Source organism: Castor canadensis, chromosome 17 (assembly GCF_047511655.1).
Source record: "Castor canadensis chromosome 17, mCasCan1.hap1v2, whole genome shotgun sequence".
Classification (NCBI taxonomy): Eukaryota; Metazoa; Chordata; class Mammalia; order Rodentia; family Castoridae; genus Castor; species Castor canadensis.
This window is the reverse complement of record NC_133402.1, coordinates 15,925,484-15,950,009: the sequence shown is the minus strand read 5'-3', so window position 1 is coordinate 15,950,009 and position 24,526 is coordinate 15,925,484. Positions and strand designations below refer to the sequence as shown.

Genomic DNA, 24,526 nt, shown 5'->3' with positions numbered 1-24,526 from the left:
CAGGTGTGGATCACTGCACCTGGCCAATATTTCCTTCATTTTAAAAATTAAAACTATTTTCTTTTGTTCCTCCTTCATTTTTGAAGGAAAGATTTTGCCAGAGATAGAATTTTTGGTTGAGTTTTCTTTTAGTTCTTTGAATATACCAGCTCACTGCCTTCTGTCTTCTAAAATTTCTGATAATCTTATTGAGGATCTCATGTACATGACAAGTCACTTCTTTCTTTCTGCTTTTGAAATTCTTTAACTTTGTCTTTCCAAGTTAGCCTATGTGATTCAGTAGGCTGAATTCTACTTGGAGTTTGTTGAACTTCATGAATGTTCTTATTTATGACTTTCATCAAAGATGGGAAGTTTTTGGACAGTATTTCTGTAAATATCCTATCTACCCCTTTCTTTGTCCTCTTCTCTGGGACTCCCACAATGCACTTGTTGGTCTTTCTGTTGGTGTCTCATAGGCCCTTAAGCTCTGTTCACTTTTCTTCTATCTCTAATTCTCATTGTACTAACTTTGAACTTGCTTATTCTTTCATCTGCCTGCTCTGCTATTGAATTCCTCTAGTGAATTTTTCATTTTTAGTTATTGTACTTTTCAGATCCAAAATTTCTTTTTTAACTTTTGTATCTCTTTGTTGGCATTTCTGTTTTGTTCAGAGATTGTTTTCTTGACATTCTATACATCTTCCTTTAGTTCTCTTATCCAAGTACTAACTAGGCCTGACCACGCTTAGGTTCTGAGATCATATGAGATTGGGTACGTTCAGGGTGATTTGACCATAGACTTCATTTAATTCTTAAAAAAATTTTTTATTAAGATACCTTCAATGTGCAGGGGGTATTCATTACGACATTTTCAAATAGGCTTATATTGTACATTGGTTAGATCACCTCACCACCTTTCCCCCTCCACCCCCGATCTGCCCCACTTAAAAAGCGATTGTAAGAGGTTTCTTTGTTCTTTTTTATATAAGTGTATGAAAGACTTCATTTAATTCTTTAAGATCTTTAAGACAGATATATATATGTATATACTTGGCAGTACTGGGGCTTAAACTCAGGACCTCACATTTGCTAGTCAGGTACTCCACCACTTGGGCCACTCCCCCAGCCCTTTTTTGTGTTGGGTACTTTTGAGATAGGGTCACACAAAGTATTTCCCTGGGCTGGCCTTGAACCATGAACTTCTGATCTCCACCTCCCAAGAAGCTAAGATTACAAGTGTGAGCCACTAAGACAGATATTTTGAAGTCTTTTTCCTTGGTGGCATTGGAGTTTGAACTCAGGGACTCAGGCTTCTAGGCAGGTGGTCTTGCCACTTGAGCCACTCTGCCAGCCTTGAAGTCTTTGTCTAGTAGACTTGGTTTTTCTCTTGAATGGTTTCTGTTGTCTTTTTCTTTTGAATAGAATATATTTTTCTGTTTCTTTGTATGCCTTATGCTGTTTTGGTTGAAAACTAAACATTTGCACCTAATAATGTGATAATTCTGGAAATCAGATTCTTCCCTTCCATAGGATTTTCTGTGGTTCTGGGGAACTTGATTAATGTGGTTGCTTTTGAATGCCATAGTTCATAAATGTTTGGCTCTCAAAAGAAGAAAAAGAGAAAAATAAAGAAGAAAAAAGGCATTGCACCTTTAAATTTCCTGGAGATTGCTTCAGCCAGAGGGGGAAGGCTCATTCTACAAAGGGGGTGATCCAGCAATGACTTCCCATCTCCGTCTGTACCTCTGAGGTTGGAAGCAGCACTCAGCAACCAGAGCACTAATATCAGATGTTTGGAGGGTGTCTTGTAGCCCACCCTATCTCCCATAGGCAGCTTGCAAGCTGCCTCTGGAATGCATGCCTGGCTGTGGCAGTGGTGGTGGTGGGGAACTGGTAAGTGCTGCAGTGCCTAGTATTAACATTGACCCAACTCGACTGCAATTTATATCCAAGTCTTCCCCTGCAACTTGCAAGACTTTGAATAGCTTTCAGAGCTCCCGAATACAGCATTAGATTGTGCCAGTACAATTCCTGTATAGATGGGAACATGGATTTGGTGCTTCCAAGTCTGTCATGTCCCCAGAATTCTTTCTCTCATTCAATTCATTTTTATTGGATGTCTCTTCTGAACCAGGCACCATCTATGCACTGGACATACAGCTTTGAGTAAGACTGTCAAGAATCTCTCCTTTCATGGAGATTTTACAGCCTTGCAGGGGACTCAGACAATAGGCAATGAAAAATTTGTAGTACAATTTGATATAATGATTAGTGGTAGGAAAAAATATTTGAGTATCCGTACCTCATTGGCATGTGATGTTGACCTTGTGTGAGCACCAGCAACCTGAGGTCTCTCTCCAGCCCCTGGAGCCTCCTACACCTGGACCAAGGGCAAGCTGGGAGCACCAGAGAATGGAGGACTCCCCAGAGACAGCCCCTCAATCAACAGTGATAGGAGCTGTGGATTTGAATGTAGTCCCCTTTCCCCACTCACACATTAGTGTTTTCTGGATGACCTTCCAGATAAGTGACTTGCACCTAAATCCTTGTCTCATGATCCACTTATACATGAGCCCAAGCTAAGAGTTTATTAAGAGTGGGGGTGGCCGGGTGTGGTGATACACACTTGTAATCCCAGCACTTGGGAGGCTGAGGCAGGAGGATCTTGAGTCAAGGCCAGCCTGGGCTGCATAGCAAGACCTTGTCTCAAAAAGAAGTTTCAAATGAAAAAAGCATATAGAGGGAAATGAAAAACACTCTGTAGCTCATAAAAGGTAGCTACAGAATCTTGGACACGCCTCTCATTGAGTAGCACCTGGTACTACTCTGTGACCTCTGTGACTGGTGAGCTCTGTGACTGCTTGGCCAATAGAATTTGGGAGAACTGACTGTGCCAGATTCTAGACCAGGACCTTAAGAGGACGGAAACTTTCACTTCCTGTCTTGGAGCGCTTGCTCCTGACATGCAGACCTATGCTGGGAGAAGTCCCAGCCATGTGGAGAGGACATGAGTGGGTGCCTCATTGCCCACCTGAGCTTCCAGCAGTGGACAGGAAACACCCACAGTCAGCCATGTGAGTGACTGCATGGGAGCCTAGCTCAAGGGCCTTGGATGACTCCAACCTTAGTCAGCATCTGACTGCGATCTTGTGAGATGCTCCAGTGGGAACTGCTGAGGCTGGGATCTCACGAGAGATGAGGGCAAACTGCTGTTTGAAGCTACTTTGTTTTGGAGTTGTTTGCAGGGAAGTAATGGATAATGGAATATATCTGTAACCCTGTTATCTCGGAGATTATTATTATTAATATTTTGGTTTTCCTGCATATGTGTGTGTGTTTTGAACTCAGGGCCTCATGCTTGCTAGGCAAAGGTTCTACCACTTGAGCCACACCTCCAGCCTTTTTGGCTTTAGGCTATTTTTCAGATAGGGTTGTGTGGTTTTTTTTATCAGGGTCTGGCCTTGGACCAGGATTCTCCTACTTATACCTGCTACATAACGAGGATTGCAGATGTGAACCAGCACACTCAATTTGCATGTTGGGATGGGGTCTTGCTATTTTTTTGCCTGGGCTGGCCTCCACCTGCCATTCTCTTGATCACCATATCCCAAGTAACTAGGATTACAGGCGCAAGTCAGTGCACTTGGCCATTCTTAGTGATTTGGTAAGATAAATTCTTGGAGGTGAAAAATTTTGGGGAACAGGTTTGAGACTTTCAAATATGTTTTTGGCTTGTAGGGTCTCATTGTGCATCCAGGCTATCCTTAAACTCAGGATCCTCCTGCCTCTGCCTCCCAAGTGCTGAGATTAGAGGGGCAGGCACGCCACCATGTCTGGCTCTTGAGACTTTTTAAAAAAGCAAAATATTCAGAAGGCATCAAGGTTCTCTGTACTGAGTTGTCTTAGTTGATGGCTGACAAGAAGAGTTCTGGCTGGAGGGAGCGCCTATGTCTGTGGGTTGAAGCAGGGAAATTTTGTAAAGTGTGTTTTGGGGGAGACCCAGAGTCTGATCTCCCACAGCTGTCTGGTATGTATTAGGGTTCAGAGCTCACATTCTTGGAGGCAGACCCCAAGGCCATTTAGCTTGCTTTTCATAATACTTTGGCCAACCCCAGAAGCAAGTGGGTGACAAATGGTATCTTTTGGTTGGTGGTTTGGGCCAGGAAACTGGGTCAGGAGGGAAAGTGCTGAATGCTGTCCCAGGAGGAGGCTAGGCAGGGCTGGGTGCTCACTGAGCCTCCGCCCTCTTCCTTTGAGTGTTGAACAGCCTCCTGCCTCCCACTTCTCTTTTCTACCCTTCCTGGCTTTGGTGACTTTCTTGAAGAGGGAGGCTCAGTGGTGCCTTGTCAAGAAGAAGTCCAGGGTTCACACTTCTTCCAGGTTCTTGCGCCTTTCAGTCATGACTTGCGGACTTCTTGTGTTAACAGGTACACCAGGGATGTGTGTGCCCCTTGGTGAGGGGTTTGGGGGGAAGGGGAACTTTTGAATAAAAAAAAAAGAAAAAAGAAGAATAGATGTAGAAGTTAGATGGGGAGAGGTAAAGGGGATTGGGGGAAGGATAAAAGATTCAAGGAGAAGCAGAAAGTAGAGTTGGACCAAGGTGGGATGGCCAGGGACTCCTGGATGAATACTTGTTTATTAATTCTGCAAGGCTGTTTGGTAGCCCTTCACTTCAAGGATGAGGAAACTGAGGCCCAGAGAGGTGCAACGATATACTCAGGGTTACACAGCAAGTGTTGAGCTTTCCTCCTATAATGTTTCTACCTTCTTTCTTCTACTTTGCCTCCAGCTCTACTTAACAAGGACTAGGTGTAAATTGTTGAATGACTGATGAACCAAAATGATTGGAGTTTGTTTCCCGTTTATGCTTACATTTTGTGGAGAGTAAGAAAGGGACTGAAATTCTGGAGAATTGCATAGGAAGGAAGTTTTCTAACTGAGTGAATAGTTGAGCAAATCATTGCGGTGGTGCAATGGGAAAGAGGCCATTTGTGGGCTCAGAGGGGCCTCACTGCACCCCATGATGTGGTCTCAAGGCTGTGACTCAGCAAGCGTGGTGAACCACCAGTGGTCGCTGGTTGAAATCGAAGCTGTAGGTTGCAGAAGAACATTTACAACCAACTTAGTGAGAGCAAGCACTAATTTTGAGTCCCAGTTAAGTGAAAGGAATTCTGTTTGTCTCATCAGTCTATCTCGGTTAATAAAAAATTGTACTTCATTTAAAAAATTTCCTTGATGAAAAATTTATGGGCATGTATTTTCTCTTGTTATATAAGCACTGATATAACATACTCCTCTTGCGTCTTGGCCTGTAAAGCTTGAAGCATTTACTATCTGGCCCTCAATAGAAAAAATGTGCTGACCTTTGATCCGGCTGTCAGAGCTGGACCTGGGGGTGGACGTCCTGTTGCTGGGTTTGGGTGAATATTGACAAGAGGTGCATGGAGCAGAAGGACCTGATTATCTGCTTTGGTTCCTCTGCCTGGCCTTCCCTGCTTCTTCTCTCTCCAGCCCTGGCCTTATGTCATGGGTTCAACCTGGACACTGAATATCCAACGACCTTCCAAGAGAACGCGAGAGGCTTTGGGCAGAGTGTGATCCAGCTTGGGGGATCCCGGTAAGAGCCTTAGGGGAAGCCCTGCTTCCCTAAATAGCTGAAAAAAAGAGAAAACAGTTTCATTGATTGACTTTTTCTTATTTGCAGTGCCCCAGAAAACCCAGGAGCCCAGGTCTTATGCATGCCGGGCAAGTGCTCGACCACTGAGCTATAGTTCCTCAATTGAGTTTTCCAATAGGTAGTAAAGTTACAGGGCTCCAAATTCAAAAGATGAAAAAAGGGTATAAGATTAGAAAGTCTCTCCCTCATGTCCTTCCCCGACTTCCCTTCCTAGGAGAGACCCCAGCAAATGGTTTCTTGTGGGCTGTTCTGGAGAGATTTCTATCTGTAACTATCTAATTCTGGCTTCCTTATGGGCTGCCATCTGCAGTTGTAAATAAATTTTATTGAACACAACCCTGCCCTCTTGTCATGTGTAGTTTGTGGCTTTCTTTCTTTTTCTTTCTTTCTTTCTCTTTCTTTCTTTTTCTTCTCCCTCCCTCCCCGCTCCCTCCTTCCATCTCTCCCTTCCCCTTCCCTTCCTCTGTCCCTTCCTTCCTTCCTTCCCTCTCTCTCTACCTCCTTTTTCCTTCCTCCATCCCTCCTCCTTCTTTCCTTTCTTCCTCCCTTCCCTCCTCCCTCCCTTCTTCCTTCTTTCTTTCTCTCTCTCTATTCCCATCCTCCCTTCCTCTCTCGCTCTCTCCCTCCCTCCCTTCCTTCCTGGTTCGTAGGAACTGACTACACTGAGGAAGGTGGTCTTTGGTGTGAGTTGCTTATCTCCCTTCCATTATTTGCCATTTGTCCTTTGACTTTGCTTATAATCAGCAAATATCCATACTAGTTATTTATTTGAAACTACTGTGAGATTGACTATCTTTTTCAAAAAGAATTTTTTTTGGCAATACTGGGGTTTACTAGGCAGGCTCTCTACCACTTGAGCCACTCTACTAGCCCTTTTTTGTGCATGTTGGGTATTTTCGAGATAGGGTCTTGTGAAGTATTTGCCTGGGGGTGGCTTTGAACCACAATCCTCCTGCTGTCTGACTCCCGAGAAGCTAGGATTGCAGGGTAAGCTACGGCACCTGGCAATTTATCTATTTTTTAATGCCCTCTGTGTTTTGTGTTATTCTTAGAAAGACCTGCCTTATTCCAAGATTTAAAAATTTCCCATTTTTCTCTTTGACAACTCTTGTTCCTATTTATGGAGTTCAGGAATCCATGTGGGGGTCCTCACTTTCCTGGGGGAGAGGGGAGAATTTTTTCCATGGCCTCCTTCTCTGCCCACAGGCAGTTTTCTCTATTCCCACTTCTTCCTGCAGGTTGGTGGTTGGAGCTCCCCAGGAAATAAAGGCTGCCAATCAGACAGGTGGCCTCTACCAGTGTGACTACAGCACGGGCAAGTGTGAGCCCATCCACCTACAGGGTAAGCCTCTCCCCCAGCTGGGGCCCTGGGGCTGGGGTCCATGAACAAACCTGCTCTTGTCAGGCATTCTTGTGTTCTGGGGAGGGGGTCTGTGGTGTGGGGTACAGAGAGGCTGGCTCCTCCTTCTCAGCTCTCCGCTGCAGACACCCTCATGTAGCCCTGCCACATTCCTTTCATGGTGTCTGGGTACCCCCTTCATCTGCCAGCCTCCTTGCCTCCAGGTCAAGGTGACTCTTGTCAACTTTTGCACAGTCTCTTCAGTCCCCAGGGGTGACCATGTACATTTTTGTCTCCTCAGTGCCCCCAGAGGCTGTGAACATGTCCCTGGGCCTGTCCCTGGCGGCTGCCACCAACCCCACTCAGCTGCTGGTGAGCTGTCCTGGATCAGAGGAGGGTTCTGAGGGGAAGGAGGGTGGGTACCTGAGCTTCTTGGGCTTGGGGTCTTGTTTGGAGGTGCTGACATGAACGTACAGGAAGCAAGGGCAGTCCTCCCACTCACCTCTGCCCCTCAGGCCTGTGGTCCCACAGTGCACCAGATCTGTAAGGAGAACATGTACGTGAACGGCTTCTGCTTCCTCTTTGGATCCAACCTGCTACAGCAGCCCCAGCGGTTCCCAGGGGCCCTCAGAGGTGAATTCCCTTTGGCAGAGAAAAGAGGTTGGGGGCAGGACTTGGCTGTGTCTAGGTGCAGAAGGCAGGGGGTGGGGGGGGTACGACTGGGTTCCAGCAGAGAGAGGCTATGGGAAGTGTACTTTAAGAAAAGTTCTGAGACACCCACTCACCTTGTGAGATAAGGGAACCAGGCCACCAGACTTCACAGATGGCCCAACCATTGTCCTTAAGTGTCTGAGTATCCAACCACAGCTGCTCCTGCTCACATCCCTCCAGCTCAGTCACATGTGCCAATTCCCATGGCTGCCTCTCCTATCCAGGAATCATACAGCTGTTTTGGCCTCAGGACCTTTGTTTTGGCTATTTCTTTATCCTGGCTGCTCTTCCTCACATCTCAGCTGACAACCCATCATTGTCATCGCAGCTCAGGTATCACCTCTCCAAGAGGTCTTTCCTGTGTGGCCCTTCTAATCATGCCACCATCTCTCCCTCCAACACTGCCTTCCTTTGCCACCTCTTATCTATGGCCTCATACTCTACTTGTTTCTTTTTTCTTTTTTTTGGCAGTACTGGGGTTTGAACTCAGGGCTTCACGCTTGCTAAGCAGGTACTCTACTACTTGAGCCACTTCACCAGTCCTTTTTTGTGTTGGGTATTTTTGAGATAGGGTTTCATGAACTGTTTGCCCAGGCTGGCTTTGAACCTCAATTCTGATCTCTGCCTCCTGAGCAAATAGGATTACAGGCGTGAGCTCTGGCACCTGGCCTCTACTTGTTTTTTATTTATTCTTCTGTAATACAGGCTCCAGGAGGGCAAGGATGTTTTCTAGATTATTCACAGCTATCTTTCCTTGTATCTGTTGCTGCTTAACAAATTACCCCTGAATTTAGCAGCTTAAAACAACTAACCTGGGTGTGGCTTTGTTTCTGACTGATTGAAGTCAATTTGTGCAATCAGGGCTCTGGTCTCATCTGACAGCCTGACTGGGGAAGGTCTTCTTCCGTGCTCATGTGGCTGTTGTGCTGAGGGCCTGTTTCTTGCAGGCTGTTGGTTGGGGAGCTCCTTCAGTTGCTCGCCACATGGGCCACTCCACAGAGCAGTTCACAAAATATCAGCTGCATCAGCTGGATGGGGAGAGATCCATGACAGAAGTCAGTCTTTTTATCACCAGTTCTCAGAATGAAAATCTGATAATGAAAATCATTACTTCTGCCATATTCTATTTATTTGAAGCAAGTGAAAAAGTCCAGCTCATTCTCAAGGGGAGGGGACTATGGTCAGATGGTGTGATTCTCACAGACTGTCTTCATTGCTGCCAATCACACTCCTGTTCCCTAAACTTTTGTTGATAGAAAAAAGACAGCGAGGGGTGAGTAAATCTTTCAAGCTGCTTTCTCCCATGACTTGGTTATTTTTTTGGCTGCCTTCAGTTGATTCTGGAACCAGATGTAGATATTCGTTCCTCTTACAATTTTTCTTTTTCAAGTCTTATGTCCTATTCCTCTATATTTCACTCTTGTTTTTGGTGGGACTGGGGTTTGAACTCAGGGTTTCACACTTGGAAAGCAGAGTGAACCACACCTTCAGTCCATTTTTGCTCTATTTTGGAGATGGGGTCTTCACAAACTTTTGGGCTGGCTTGGCCTTGAACCATGATCCTCTCAATGTCTTCCTCCCAAATAGCTGGATTACAGGCATGATCCACCAGTGCCCAGCTATATTTCCCTCTTAATAGACAGATGTCTTTCCTTCATAGAGAAAGCAAAAGCCTCCATTCTCCCCTTCACATTTCCATATTGGCACCACCCTTGGCTTTAGAGGAAGATCTACCTTTCCTTGTTTCCAGAGCCAGTTCTCTTTCTGGACTCCTCCTCATCTTCCCCATCTCTCTTTCTTTCATCCCCAGACTTCTTGAAAGGATTCTCTGGCATGTCTCTTGTTTCTCCCACTTCAGGATTCTTCACTCTTTGATGTTGTCTGTCCATCTGTTTGTCCAGATCTTGCTTTTGACAGTGGTATCTATGACCCCTCTAAGTCTCAAATCTCTTTTCTGTCTTTATATTTTCCTTCCTTCTTCTCTCTTCCCTTCCTTCTTTCCTTTAGCTTTTTTTTTCTTTTGAGACAGGGTCTCACTGTGTAGCCCAAGCTGGCCTTGTACTCATGATCCTCCTGTCCCAGCTTCCTGAGTGCTGGGATTACAAGTGTGTGCCATCACACATGACTAATTAAAAACTTTAAAATGGGGATCAAACCCAGGACCTCCCGCATTGCTAGGTAAGCATTCTCTCACTGAGCCACACCCCAGCATTATTAACCGTCTCTCTTTTTTTAACAAGCATTTTTAAGCTGGAGGTGTGGCTCAAATGATAGAGAATTTGCCTATCATTTGGGAGATCAAAATCAAATGCAGTTGACTTAACTCTGGCCAAGAATGAAGAGAGGCCATATTGTGCAGAGCCTGGCTGTTCTCCAGAGCCAATTCCAAAGCAGAAAGAAAGGACAGGCAGCCTCCCTGCTCCAGAGAACCACCTGGCCAGAGCCCTGAGCTCATGGCCTTTGCAGATCACCTCTTCCCCAAACACCGTGGACTGGAGCTTGTCAGTGTTACTCCCAGGCTCTCTTCCTCTGCTTTCCCTGTCCACCTTAGGGCACCAGGTGCCCTCACATGTGCCAACACGTTCTTCCTGACTGAAACATCCAGTTCTGTTACTTCCTTTGCCCTCTACACCTCTCTCATTATCATTCTCAGGAGTTCAACACTACTTAAAATTTTATTTATTTATTTATTTATTTATTTATTTATTTATTTATACTGGAGGTTGAACTCAGGGCTCTGAGTTTGGTAGGCAGACACTCTACCACTTGAGCCATGATCCCAGTCCTTTTTGCTTTAGTTATTTTTTGGATAGGATTCTGTGTTTTTGTCTGGGGTCAACCTTGGACCACAGTCCTCTTACCTATGCCTCCCACATAGCTGGGATTCCAATTATGTACCACCATTTCTGACCTGTTGGTTGAAGATGAGGTCTTGATAACCTTTTTGCTCAGGCTGACCTTGAACCATGATCCTCCAGATCTCCACCTCCCAAGTAGCTGGGATTGTAGGCATGAGCCACTGCGCCCAGCCTGTTTTCATTTATTAAAAACAATATGTAATACACACATTTGGTTCAACATTCAAAAGGTACTAAAAGATACACTGTGAAAATTTCCCCCTTGTTGTCCTCTATGCCCTTGTTTCCTACCTGGAAGGCAGCCATTGTCACCAGTTTCTCCATCTGTAGGTGCTTCATGAAGTTGCACATACAAGTGTATAGTCTTTACTTCTGTGTCAATGATGGTAGCATGCTATGCACACTCTTCTGTATATTTTTCTCACTTAGCAACATATTTTTGAGATTTTCAAAAAAATTTCTGACTAGTCTTCTTTGTATTATTTTCTGTATAAACATTAAAATTTGTCTACTTAGAATAGAGCCAGTACTTTTAAAAATACTTAAAATTTTTTTTGTACAAGATGAGAGATAGGGGTCTAGTTTCAGTTTTCTACATGTAGATAACCTGTTTTCCCAGCACCATTTGTTGAAGAAGCTGCATTTTCTCCACTTGTACGTTTTTGGCTCCTTTGTTAAAAATCAGATGATGGTAGCTGTGTGGGTTTTTTCTGAGCCTTCTACTCTGTTCCATTGGTCATCATGTCTGATTTTGTGCCAGCATCGTGCTGTTTTTGTTACTCTGGTTCTGTAGTAAAATTTGAAGTCCAGTATTATGAGCATGGCTGTTTTTGCTCAGAATTGATTTTGTTATTCAGGGACTTTTATGTTCCCATATTAATTTTAGGACTGATTTCTCTATCTCTGCAAAGAATGACATGGGGATTTTGATGGGAATTGCATTGCATCTGTAGATTGCTTTCAATAGTACTGCCATTTTCACAATATTAATTCTGCCAATCTATGAACATGGGATGTCTTTCCATCTTCTGATGACTTCTTCAATTTCTTTCTTCAAGGTTTTAGGGTTTTCAATTGGGTGTCTTTCAACTTCTTAGTTAAGTTTATTCCTAGGGTTTTGTCTTTGAGGCTATTGTGAGTGGAATTGTTTTCCTGATTTCTTTTTCTGCTTGCTCGTTTTTGGTATATAGAAAGACTACTGATTTTTGTATGTTAATTTTATATCCTGTTATATTGCCAAAAGTGTTTGTCAGATCTAGGAGTTTTCTGGTGGAATCTTTAGGATCTTTTAAGTATAGGTTCATACCATCTGCAAATGGAAATAATTTGACTTAATAATTCTTCCTTCTCAATTTGAACCCCTTTTATTTCTTTCTCTTGCTCTGGCTAGAAGTTCTAGTACCACAATGAATAAGAGTTGGGAGGGGGGTTGGCATTCTTGTTGTGTTCAAGAGGAAATGATTTCAGCTTTCCCCTATTTAGTATGGGTAAGGGTTTGGTATGTATAGCCTTTATTATGCTGAGGTACATTCCTTTTATTCCTAGTTTCTTCAGAGTTTGTATCATGAAAGGGTGTTGAATTTTGTAGCAATTTTTGTTTTTTAGTGGTACTGGGGTTTGAACTCAGGACCTCATGCTTGCTAGACAGGCGCTCTACCACTTGAGGCACTCCACCAGCCCCCAAAGGGTGTTGAATTTTGTTAAAGGCTTTTCTTCTGCATCTATTGAGATGATCATGTGAATTTTGTCCTTGATTTTGTTTTTGTGCTGTATTATATTTATTGATTTGCATATGTTGAACCATCCTGTATCCCTGGCATGAAAACAATTGGATCATGGTGTGGTTAAAAGTGTTGTTGAATTTGGTATGCAAGTGTATTATTGGGAATTTTTGTGTCTATGTTCATCAAGGAACTTGGTGTTTCACTTTTGTTGTTGTTGTGTCCTTATGTGGTTTTGGTATCAGGATTATATTGGCTTCATAGAATGAGATTGGTAGCCTTCCTTTTCTTTCTATTTCATGGAATAAATTGAGGAGCACTGATGTTAACTTTAAATGTCTGGTAGTGAATTTGTCTGGTCCTGGGCTCTTCTTTGTTGGAGACTCTTTGTTACTGCTTAAATCTCTTTGCTTGGTATAGATCTATTTAAAAGGTTTATGTCTTCTTGGCTCAATTTTGGTAGATCAAAAGCATGTTGAAATTTATTCATTTCTTCTAGATTTTCCAATTAAACAGAATATACATTTTCAAAGTATTCTCTAATTATTCTCTGGATTTCATTGGTATTTGCTGTGATATCCCTGTTTTCATCTCTAATTTTGTTAATTTGTGTCTTTCCCTCCTTCTTTTGTTTAGTTTGGTTAAGGGTTTATTTATCTTATATATCTTTTCAAAGAACCAACTTTTTGTTTCAGTGATTCTTTGAAATCTTTAGTTATTTCTTTCTGCCTGCTAATTTTGGGTTTGTCTTGTTCTTGTTTTACTGGAGCTTGAGGTGCATCATTAGGCTATATATTTGGCATTTCTCTATTTTTTTTGATAAATGTTTTTGTGTTATACCTATATAGATAAAATTGTTATATTACATTTTGCTCCTATCACTCCCTGGATGTTATTCTAATGTCTTCAAGCAGTGGAAGGAGATAATAATCCTGTTTCTCTCATTTACAGATGATTTGCTTTTATTGCTGGGAAAGGGTTATTGTCTTTCTTTGAGAATTGCAGTCTCTTAATTAACCTGCCTTCCATGATCCTTTATGATTTGGAACTGGACCTCTAGTTCCATCACAGCCCATCCATGGCCAGCAGTTTCCATTCAACCCCTCAAGGTCCTGTAAGTAGATCTGTAATTTCATCAGGTTTTGACTTTGTGTTTCATCATATTGATTTGTAATTTTTAACTTTGTCTCAAAAGGACTATTTTATATCATTTTGCTTATTCTGTTTTCTTTATGGTACAATCATGGTCGTCATGATCATGTGGACATTGGATTTTCTTTGTCTTTCTTCTGTGTACTTGCTCATCATTCTTTGCTTTTATCTTCTGGACATTGTGTTATCTTACACTTCTTTTCCACACTGTTGACTCTTTTCTCAGCAGAATGTATTTTACTTCTTGTTTTTATCTTTAAATGGTTTTACTGTCATGATTAGTTCTTTCCTCAGTTTTTCAAGTTGACTTTTCATCTTCTGCTGTTTTATTTATTTGTTGAACCATTTCTTCCAATAGTCCATGTTCCTTTACTTTATTTCTTTTTTTCTCTTTATTCATATATTCATATGTGCATATATTGTTTGGGTCATTTCTCCCCCTGCCCCCCTGCCCTCTCCTGCCCCTCTACCCCCTTGCTTCCAGGCAGAACCTGTTCTGCCCTTTTCTCCAGTTTTGCTGAAGAGAAGACATAAGCAATAATAAGAAACACAAAGCGTTTTTGCTAGTTGAGATGAAGATAGCTATACAGAGAGATTCCTAGCATTGCTTCCATGCACAAGTGTATTACAACCTGAATTGATTTATCTCTACCAGACCTCTTAAATACTTCCCGGTCATCTTCCCATATTGACCTTTGTAGCTTTAAGGTTACTGTATTAGCTCCTTTGCAGTGGGGACATCAAACACTTTCAAGTTTTCGGTTTCCTGCCTATCCCTATTCCTCCTATATGTGCTCTCCCCTTAGCGTGTGACCAAAGTCCAGCAACATTACTGCCTTTGCCCTAGATCTAAAGTCTGCATATGAGGGAAAACACACAATTTTTGATCTTCTGAGCCCGGCTAACCTACTCAGGATGATGTTCTCAAGTTATATCCATCTACTTGCGAATGATAAGATTTCATTCTTCTTCATGGCTGAGTAAAATTCCATTGTGTATAAAGACCACATTTTCTTAATCCATTCATCAGTAGTAGGGCATCTTGGCTGTTTCCATAGCTTGGCTATTGTGACTAGCACTGCAATAAACATGGGTGTGCAGGTGCCTCTGGAGTAACCTGAGTCACATTCCTTTGGGTATATCCCCAGGAGTGGGATTGCTGGATCATATGGCAGATTTATGTTTAGATTTTTAAGAAGCCTCCATATTGTTTTCCAGAGTAGGGAGTTGCACTAGCTTGCATTCCCACCAGCAGTGTACGAGGGTTCCTTTTTCCCCACAGCCTTGCCAACACCTGTTGTTGGTGGTGTTTTTGATGATAGCTATTCTAACAGGGGTGAGGTGGAATCTTAGTGTGGTTTTGATTTGCATTTCCTTTATGGCCAGAGATGGTGAGCATTTTTTCATGTGTTTTTTGGCCATTTGAATTTCTTCTTTTGAAAAAGTTCTGTTTAGTTCAGTTGCCCATTTCTTTATTGGTTCATTGATTTTGGGAGAGTTTAGTTTCTTAAATTCCCTGTATATTCTGGTAATCAGTCCTTTGTCTGATGTATAGCTGGCAAATATTTTCTCCCACTCTGTGGGTGGTCTCTTCAGTTTAGAGACCATTTCTTTTGTTGTGCAGAAGCTTTTTAATTTTATGTAGTCCCATTTATCCTACCTTTCTCCTAGTTGCTGAGCTGCTGGGGTTCTATTGAGGAAGTCCTTGCCTATACCTATTGTTTCCAGAGTATTCCCTGCTCTTTCCTGTACTAACTTCAGAGTTTCAGGTCTGATATTAAGGTCCTTGATCCATTTTGAGTTGATACTAGTACAGGGTGATAAACATGGATCTAGTTTCAGCTTTTTGCAGACAGATAACCACTTTTCCCAGCAACATTTTTTGAAGAGGCTGTCTGTTCTCCATCATATGTCTTTGACACCTTTGTCAAAAATAAGGTGGGAATAGTTGTGTGGATTCATATCTAGGTCCTCTATTCTGTTTCACTGGTCTTCATATCGTTTTTGTGCCAGTACCATGATGTTTTTATTGCTATTGCTTTGTAATATAGTTTGAAGTCGGGTATTGTGATACCTCCAGCATTGCTCTTTTTGCTGAGTATTACCTTGACTATTCGTGGTCTGTTTTGTTTCCAAGTGAACTTTAAGGTAGATTTTTCAATCTCTGTGATGACTGTCATTGGGATTTTGATGGGAATTGCATTAAACATGTAGATTGCTTTTGGTAGTATAGCCATTTTTACTATGCTGATTCTACCAATCCATGAGCATGGGGGATCTTTCCACCTTCTGTAGTCTTCCTTGATCTCTTTCTTCAGGGGTTTGTAGTTCTCCTGGTAGAGGTCATTCACATCCTTTGTTAAGTCTACTCCTAGGTATTTGATTTTTTTTGAGGCTATTGTAAATGGAATTGTTTCAGAATATTCTTTCTCAATATGTTCATTGTTGGTGTACAGAAAAGCTAATGATTTTTGTAAGTTGGTTTTGGATACTGCCACCTTGCTGTAGCTGTTTATGGTATCTAGGAGTTTTTGGGTAGAGTTTTTTGGTTCTTTAAGGTATAGGATCATGTCGTCTGCAAATAGGGATATTTTGACAGTTTCTTTACCTATTTGGATACTTTTATTCCTTCTTCTTGCCTAATTGCTCTGGCTAGGAATTCCAGAACTATGTTGAATAGGAGTGGGGATATTGGGTGCCCTTGTCTTGTTCCTGATTTTAGGGGAAATTGTTTCAGTTTTTCACTATTAAGTATGATATTGACTGTAAGTTTGACATATATAGCCTTTACAATATTGAGGCATGTTCCTTCTATTCCTAGTTTTCTTAGAACTTTTATCATGAAGTGGTGTTGGATCTTGTCGAAGGCTTTTTCTGCATCTATTGAGATGATCAAGTGGTTTTGCCTTTGCTTCTATTAATGTGCTAATTAGATGTATAGATTTGTGTATGTTGAACCACCCCTGCATCCTTGGGATGAAGCCGAGTTGGTCATGGTGAATGATCTTTCTGATATGTTGTTGGTATTAGTTCTTCTTTAAAGGTCTGATAGAATTCAGCAGAGAACCCATCAGGTCTTGGACTTTTCTTTTTTGGGAGACTCTTTATTGTTGCTTCAATTTCATTTTGTGTTATAGATCTATCCAGGTGATTAATATCCTCTTGGTTCAATTTTGGGTGGTCATAGGTATCTAGAAATTTGTCCATTTCTTCAAGATTTTCAAATTTATTGGAATATAGGTTCTCAAAGTAGTCTCTGATGATTTCTTGGATTTCCGTGGTGTTTGTTGTTATCTCCCCTTTTGCATTTCTGATTTTACTGATTTGGGTTTTTTTCCTCTCCTCATTTTAGTCAGGTTTGCCAGGGGTCTGTCAATCTTATTTATTTTTTCAAAGAACCAACTTTTTTGTTTCTTTGATTCTTTGTATTTTTTTTGTTTCTATTTCATTAATTTCAGCCCCTATTTTTGTTTATCTCTCCTTCTGCTTGTTTTGGGTTTGGCTTGTTCTTGTTTTTCTAGGAGTTTGAGATGTAGCATTAGGTCATTGATTTGAGATCTTTCTGTCCTTTTAATATATGCACTCATGGCTATAAGCTTTCCTCTTAGGACTGCCTTTGCTCTGTCCCATAGGTTCTGGTAGGTTGTGTTTTCACTTTCATTAACTTCCAGGAACCTTTTAGTTTCCTCTTTTATTTCATCAATGACCCACTGATCATTGAGCAATGTGTTGTTCAGCTTCCAACTGTTTGCATGTTTTCTACTTGTTTTTTGTTATTGAATTCTAGTTTTAATGCATTGTGATCAGATAGAATGCACAGGATTATTTCTATTTTCTTATATTTGCTGAGGCTTGCTTTGTGCTCTAAGATATGATCAGTTTTGGAGAAGGTTCCATGGGCTGCTGAGAAGAATGTATATTGTGCAGAAGTTGGATGAAATATTCTGTAGACATCAGCTAGGTCCATTTGATCTATGGTGTGATGTAGTTCTAGAATTTATTTGTTGAGTTTTTGTTTGGATGGCCTAGCTATTGGTGATAGGAGGGTATTAAAGTCTCCTACTACCACTGTGTTGGAGTTTATATGTTTTAGGTCCTTCAGAGTATGTTTGATGAAAATGGGTGCACTGATGTTTGGTGCAAAGAGGTTGATAATTGTTATTTCCTTTTGTTGTATTTCCCCTTTTATTAGTATGGAATGTCCTTCTTTATCTCATTTGATCAATGTAGGTTGAAGTCTACTTGTCCAAGATAAGTATTATTACTCCTGCCTGTTTTGGGGGGCCATTGGCTTGGTAAATCTTCTTCCAGCCTTTCACCCTAAGCCAGTGCTTGTTTCTGTCAATGAGATGGGTCCTGTATACAACAGATTGTTGGATCTTCATTTTTAATCCAGTTTGCCAGACGGTATCTTTTATTGGGGGAGTTATGTCCGTTAACATTCAGTGTTAATACTGATAGGTATGTGGTGATTCCTGTTACTTAGTTGTTTGAGGGTTTGAGTGTGTGCAACTGAATCAATGTTACTCTCCAATTCCTTGTCTTTTCTTCTCCTGTGGTTTGGTGTTGCCTGTCTTCTCATGGTTTTGTTTGCTTTCATTTTCTGTGTGCAGAATTCCTTGAAGAATCTTTTGTAGTGGTGGCTTGGTGGTCATATATTGTATTAGTTTCTGTTTATTGTGGAAGAGTTTTATTGCTCCATTTATTTTGAATGATAGTTTTGCTGGGTGAGTATCCTAGCACTGAAGTTATTTTCATTCAGTGCCGGAATACCTCACTCCATGCCCTTCTTGCTTTTAAGGTTTCCGTTGAGAAGTCTGCTGTGATTTTGATGGGTTTACCTTTGTATGTTATTTGTTTTTCTGTCTCACAGCCTTCAATATTCTTTCTCTATTCTCTGTGCTTGTTGTTTTAATGATAATATGTAATAGGATAGTTCTATTTGGGTCAAGTCTATTTGGTGTCCTGGAGGCTTCCTGTACCTGAATGGGCATAGTTTTCTCTAGATTTGGGAAATTTGCTGTTATTATTTTGTTGAATATATTATAAATCCCTTTTGCTTGCACCTTTTTTCCTTTTTCAATGCCTATGATTCTCAGGTTTGGTCTTTTGATGGAGTTGGTGAGTTCTTGCATATTCCTTTTGCAGGTCTTGAATTGTTTACGAATAGCTCTTCAGTTTTTTTCTTTAATTTCCATTTTATCTTCAAGTTCTTAGATTATGACTTCTGCTTATTCTAGTCTGCTGGAGTGGCCTTCCATTGTCTTTTGTATTTCTGTTTCATTCTTTTTTCTGAGATTTTCCATATCATGGGTCACTTCCTCTTTAATATTGTCTATTTTCATCTTTTATTCATTTATTTCTATATTTATAGTGTTCTCTGTTTCACTTTGGCATTTATTTAGGGGTCCTATGAGTTCATTTATTTGTTTCTGTGTCTTCTCATTCTTTTTTTTTTTGGTGTCTTGAAATTTCTTGAGTGCCTCTTGTACGTTTTGGTTAACCATGTCTAGTAACAGCTCCATGAAATTCTCAGGGATTATTTGCAGGATTTCTTCTTTGAGGGATGGTATTGCATGCATAATTGGGTTCCTTGGCATCGTTTATCTTTGTTTTGTTGGAGTCCATTACTGGGCATCTGTTTTCCTCATTTCCCTCTGAATCCTGTATTAAATTATTTTTAGGGAGAGAATAGTTTCCATTCCTTTTTCATCTTCCCATCGCTCCACTTGCTACTATGCAACTATGTTCTTGACAGGCTAGTTGGTGGTTCCGTCACCTGTTTTCTTTCCCTTGATTTTATTTTGTTTTGTGGCTATATTGGGTTTGTAACTAAGTGTGTGTGTGTTATTTCTGTCCCTGGTCTGGAAGTAATTTAGTATTTGCCAATTCACAATAGTAAAACTAACAACAACAACACCCCAAAGAAATCAATGTGGAGAGATGAACAAATAAACACAAACAAACAAGAAAAAGAACAAACAAAAAAAATTCCAGGTTCAGGAACAATAGAATTTCAGTCTTAGTTTAAGTTCTGGTGTTATGCTTCCAGCATCCAGTCCTGGTGTTGGTATTTAAGCTGAAGCTCTGTCATAGTCTCGCCAGATAGTTGGGTAGTATTTGTTTTTTTCTTCTGTCTTTCAGTGGCAGCTGCCTGGTCATCTCCACCTTCAGTGAGGTGTGGCAGTTTAAGTTTGCGTGTTGTCTTCAGGTTCTGGAATAAGCTCTGTAGCCCACCAGCTATCATGCTTTGGAGTTGGGTTTTTGCTGTGCTTGTTTACTGGGGGCTTGTTGCTTTGCCTCACCCCCTTTCTCTGGGGCAAGGTCAGTGATCTGTCAACTGCCCCCCTGCCGTCAGCGTGTTGTGATGGTTCACTGTTTTTCAATTTTGCAATGTTGTTTGACTTTGGATGTTGCTCACTGGCTCAGGAGATGAGCTTTGTGGACTGCTATCTGCTCTATTTCAGGCAGCGGCTTACCACCAGCCCGCTGTTGGCCCTTCTGCCTTTCCAGCCTTTGTCTACTGTGTGGAGATCAGCTCCTTGCCTCTCCCCGCTTCTCCGGTGTGCTTTCAGCAACTCTGTCCCTCTGCTGTGTGTTAATTTTCAGTTCCTTGTTTATTGTTCAGTTTTTTTTGTGTGTTGGGTTGTCAGTCTGCCCAGGGGGCTATGCTGGTTTATCTCAGGGGTAGGTGGGGGAATACTGTATAACACTTGGTGCTCACCTGTTGGTCTGCTGAATGTCTCTCAAGCAGGTTTGGAGCAGGTGTCTGGCGGCGGTGGGAGCCCTCCTGTTTTCTCAGTGTAACGTGGTGTGGAGAAGCTTTCCACGGGCCAGGGGTTCAGGGTGTTGAAGTTTTGATTCTCCTTGCTGTTTTATTTCTGCCAAGTGTGGCTCCAGCATCTCAGTGAGGTTTTGGAGTCTTGGAGCTCATGCTGTCTGCTTCTGTGCCCTATTTGCCATCTTGGATCTCCTCCTTTACTTTCTTTGAAGTTCTAAACATGCTTGTCTGAAGTCATCTTCAGTGTTTGGGGGATAATACATTGGAAATACATTTTTCATTTCTTTTACTTACTATGTTAATCCCCTTCCTCTTGTTTAGTGCTATCTATGTATATAGGCCCAATCGAAATCTTTCTACTTCTTCTTTATCTGTGAGTAGGGTTGGGCTTCTGGGTTTTTTTGCTTTATGTAGTCATTCATAGCTATAAACTTTACTGTTAGCACTGCCTTTGCTGTATCCCAGAGGCTCTGGTAAACTAAGTTTTTTTTTTATTAGAGTCTAGAATGTTTTTTTGGTGACACTGGGGCTTGAACTCAGGGCCTCACACTTGTTAGCAGGTGCTCTTACCACTTGAGCCACTCTGCCAGCCCTCTAGAAATTTTTTGATATCCCCCCTTCTTTCTTCAATAGCTCACTGGTTGTTCAGCAATGTATTGTTCAGTCTCCATGTGTCTGAATATTTCCTATAGCTTCTTTTGCTAATGGTTTCTAGTTTTATTCCATTGTGATCTGATAGAATGTAGAAGGTTATTTCAGTTTTCTTATATTTGTTAAGACTTTCTTTATGATCTAATTTTGGAGACAGTTCCATGGGCTGCTGAGAAGAATATGTGTTGTGCATCTGCTAGGTGAAATACTCTGTAGATATCTGTTAAGTCCATTTTTTCTATAGTGTCAGTTAATTCTAAAGTTTCTTTGTTATTTGTCTAGATGATCTATTTATTAGTGAGAGAGGTATTGAAGTCTCCTACTACTATTGTGTTGGGGTCTATCTGTGCTTGTAAATCCAGTAGTGTGTGCCAATTGGGTGTGTCAATGTTTGGTGCACAATTATTATCTCTTCCTACTGGATTGTTCCCTTTATTAATATGAAGTGACATTTTGATTTGAAGTCTGTTTTTATCAGATATGAGTATAACTAATCCTGCCTGCTTTTGAGGTCCATTTACTTGGAAAATATTTTTCTGTATTTTCATCCTAAGCCAATGTTTGTCTTTGTTGGTGAGATGTATTTCTTTTCTTTCTTTCTTTCTGTTTTTTTAAGAGCCCAAAATATTTTATTTAACAATTTGCATTTAGGAAAAATAGCAGTTTCCATTCGGAGGAAGCTTCTTCTTCTTTTTCTTCTTCTTCTTTTTTTTTTTTTTGCAGTCCTGTGGCTTGAACTCAGGGCCTTCACCTTGAGACACTCCACCAGCCCTATTTCTGTGAAGGGTTTTTCAAGATAGGGTCTTGTGAACTATTTGCCTGGGCTGGTTTTGAACTGTGATCCTCCTGATCTCTACCTCCTGAGTAGCTAGGATTATAGTGGACAGAGCCAGGGCAGGGCTGGACTGGAGGGGGCAATGGTCTGGCCAGCAAAGAACGCCAGGAGCTGTCCACCCAGAGAAGCTGGCCTTTCTCAGTGACATATGGGAACAGGTGGGTCCAAGCATACTGGTCTAAAGAACATTCTGGAGAAATGCATTTATTGTAAGCAACAAGTGGTTGAGCCTTGATTTTTAATCCAACCTACCATTCTATGTCTTTTCATTGGAGAATTGAGGTCATTAACATTCAGTGTTAATATTAAAAGGTTTGTAGTAATTACTGCCATTTTGTTGTTTTTGTGATTTTTTTTTTCTAATCTCATGTAGTGGGCTTTCTTCTTTCTTGTGTTTTCTGGTTGCATTTATTTATTTATTTTCCTCCTCTATGTGTAGGATTCACTTAAGTGTCATCTGCAGTGCTGGTTTGGTGGTCCTAATTCCTTTAGTTTTTGTTTATCATGGAAGGATTTTATTTTATTTTATTCTCCTTCTATTATGAAGGATAGCTTTGCTGGATACGGTAATCTAGGTTGACAGTTATTTTCTTTCAGAGCTTGGGATATATCATTCTATGACCTCCTTGCTTTTGGTCTTTCTATTGAAAAATTTGATGGGTTTGCCTTATACATGACTTACTGCTTTTCTCTTGCAGCTTTAGAAAGTCTGTTTTTTTCTGTATGTTTAGTCTTTCAACAATAACATGTTTAGAGGTGTTCCTTTTCTAATCTTGCCTGTGTTGATGTCTGCATGTTTGTTGGACCAATACTGTTACAAACATTACAGAGTGTTTCATACAGAAGGACTTTCACTTGCGAACCAGTCTTAGTGTGATGGTTGTAAAAGTGTGCTAGTTCTGCTTCTCAGTGTACTCAGCCATATCACCTCTGTGCAGCTTCTTCAGCTGTGCCCAATGTTGATGATGACTCTTGGTGCCTCAGTGGTCTTGGCTGTAGTCATTCATGGCTGTGGTGGCAGCCACAACAGTGACTGAGATGAGTCAATGGAGCACCTTTCCCAACACTGTGTGTTCCTGGGGTCAGTGCACAGCCTTAGCTCAGGCAGAACTGAGAGGAAATAGATGGGGGGGGCTTTATGATAGCTTGGCCCTGTCTTGTCTCTGAGATGGTAGGACACTGGGGGAGTAAGGTGGAAGGGTGGCATGACCACTTGCCCCTGGAACTGGACGCACTTTAGTACTGGTTGTGGTTCCAAAATGGTGCAGTGCAGCAGGTTGGGGCATAGTACTGGCTCCTTTGGGGGTAGCAGAGCTGTGTGGACCCCAGGCAATCTGCAGAGATGCCCATTGCTGAGGACTGCAGATATCTGTTCCAGGCAGCAGTGGCTGCTGAATCCTCTTGCTTATCTTTCCCTCCTTAGGGAGAAGTCCCTATTGATTCCAAGTTGATCTTGGTTGGCACATGGGGCAGTGGAAACCTGTTGTTTCCTTCCATTTTTTGTGTGGCATCTGGGTTTCTTTGCTCTCTGGGGTTTCTGCTACTTCTTTGGTAGCAGAACTCCCTTAGTTACCTTCACCAAAATGTTTCTGGTGGCTTATTGTTTTGGCTCTTTATGGGGTACATGAGCACTAAGGGCTTTTAGTTTGTCATCTTGTTGATGTCTAAGAAATCTGTCCATGTTTTTATTTAGCTAGGAGCAGAGGTGGAATTTTGTTTATCTTTTATTCTCATTGTCTAGCTGAGAGCTGACATGCAAAAAAGAAACACCAAACCTTTAATTATTTAATCAGATCATACTCTTTCTTTTTCTTCTCTAGGATGCCCTCGGCAGGATAGTGACATTGCTTTTTTGATTGATGGCTCTGGTAGCATCAACGCAAATGACTTTCAGAAGATGAAGAACTTTGTCTCAACAGTGATGAACCAATTCAAAGAGTCCAAAACCTTGGTGAGGGCCAGTGGGTAGGTTAGGGAATGGTCCATTTAATGCTGGCAAATGCTTAGCAACCAGGCTGCCATTCTTCTCCCCACCACACTGCAATTGTAGACATTGTCAGACTGACAATTGATCAGTATGTTATTTCATGATTCTCTTTTCTGTTCTGCCCCTGTGTAACCTCAGTAATCTTTCAGCCCTTGTAAATAGGTGGCTCTGACTAGCTGATAGGGGTTGGCATGGGAGGTGAAGCCCCCCCATCCCCATGTCATCTCCTGCTGAGTTCTAGTGCTGGGGAGAAGGACTTTGGAAAGATTCGTGGACCACTCGCTGGGGATGAGGGGCGCCTTCTCCTGTGTAATGCCAGGTGCCTGCCTCCCAGTTCTCCTTAATGCAGTACTCTGAAGACTTCCGGACTCATTTCACCTTCAGTGATTTCAAGAGAAACCCTAATCCAGAATCACTGGTCCGTCCAATAAGACAGCTGCTTGGGAGGACGCACACTGCCACGGGCATCCGCAAAGTAGTGTAAGTTCTTCAGTCTTTGCTTGTGATGGGAAGAGAAAGAGGAGGAGAAGGAGGAGGGGAGGAGACATTTTTATCTGGGCTGTGAAGGGTAGAGGAGTCACTCAGACAGGGATGGAGTAGTCTTTTTGCAGCAGGAGGAGCAGTGGGGACAACGGATTGAAGGAGGGACTGTGTGAGGGCATGTTCACGAAGAAGCAAGCTGGCAGTAAAAGGGAGGCAGTGAGGGAAGAGCAGTGCGGGGAGGCTGGAAAGATGGATTGAGTCTGGGCTGGGGGTATAGCTCAGTGGTAGAGCACTTGCCTAGTAAGTGCAAGACCCTGGGTTCAATCTCCAGCACTGCGAGAAACAAACA

The 24,526-nt window shown here is 41.8% G+C and overlaps 1 protein-coding gene across 1 annotated transcript in view; it reads left to right on the top strand.

Annotated features, from left to right (window-relative positions):
• The first annotated feature begins 4,258 nt into the window (after positions 1 to 4,258).
• Positions 4,259 to 24,526, top strand: part of Itgam (integrin subunit alpha M) — a 46,183-nt gene continuing 25,915 nt past the window's right edge. The window contains exons 1-7 of the mRNA XM_020179599.2: positions 4,259 to 4,409; positions 5,494 to 5,599; positions 6,898 to 7,001; positions 7,300 to 7,370; positions 7,514 to 7,631; positions 23,528 to 23,658; positions 24,029 to 24,174. Coding sequence (XP_020035188.2) covers positions 4,382 to 4,409; positions 5,494 to 5,599; positions 6,898 to 7,001; positions 7,300 to 7,370; positions 7,514 to 7,631; positions 23,528 to 23,658; positions 24,029 to 24,174 — 704 coding nt within the window. The 5' untranslated portion in view covers positions 4,259 to 4,381. The remainder of the gene's footprint in view (positions 4,410 to 5,493; positions 5,600 to 6,897; positions 7,002 to 7,299; positions 7,371 to 7,513; positions 7,632 to 23,527; positions 23,659 to 24,028; positions 24,175 to 24,526) is intronic.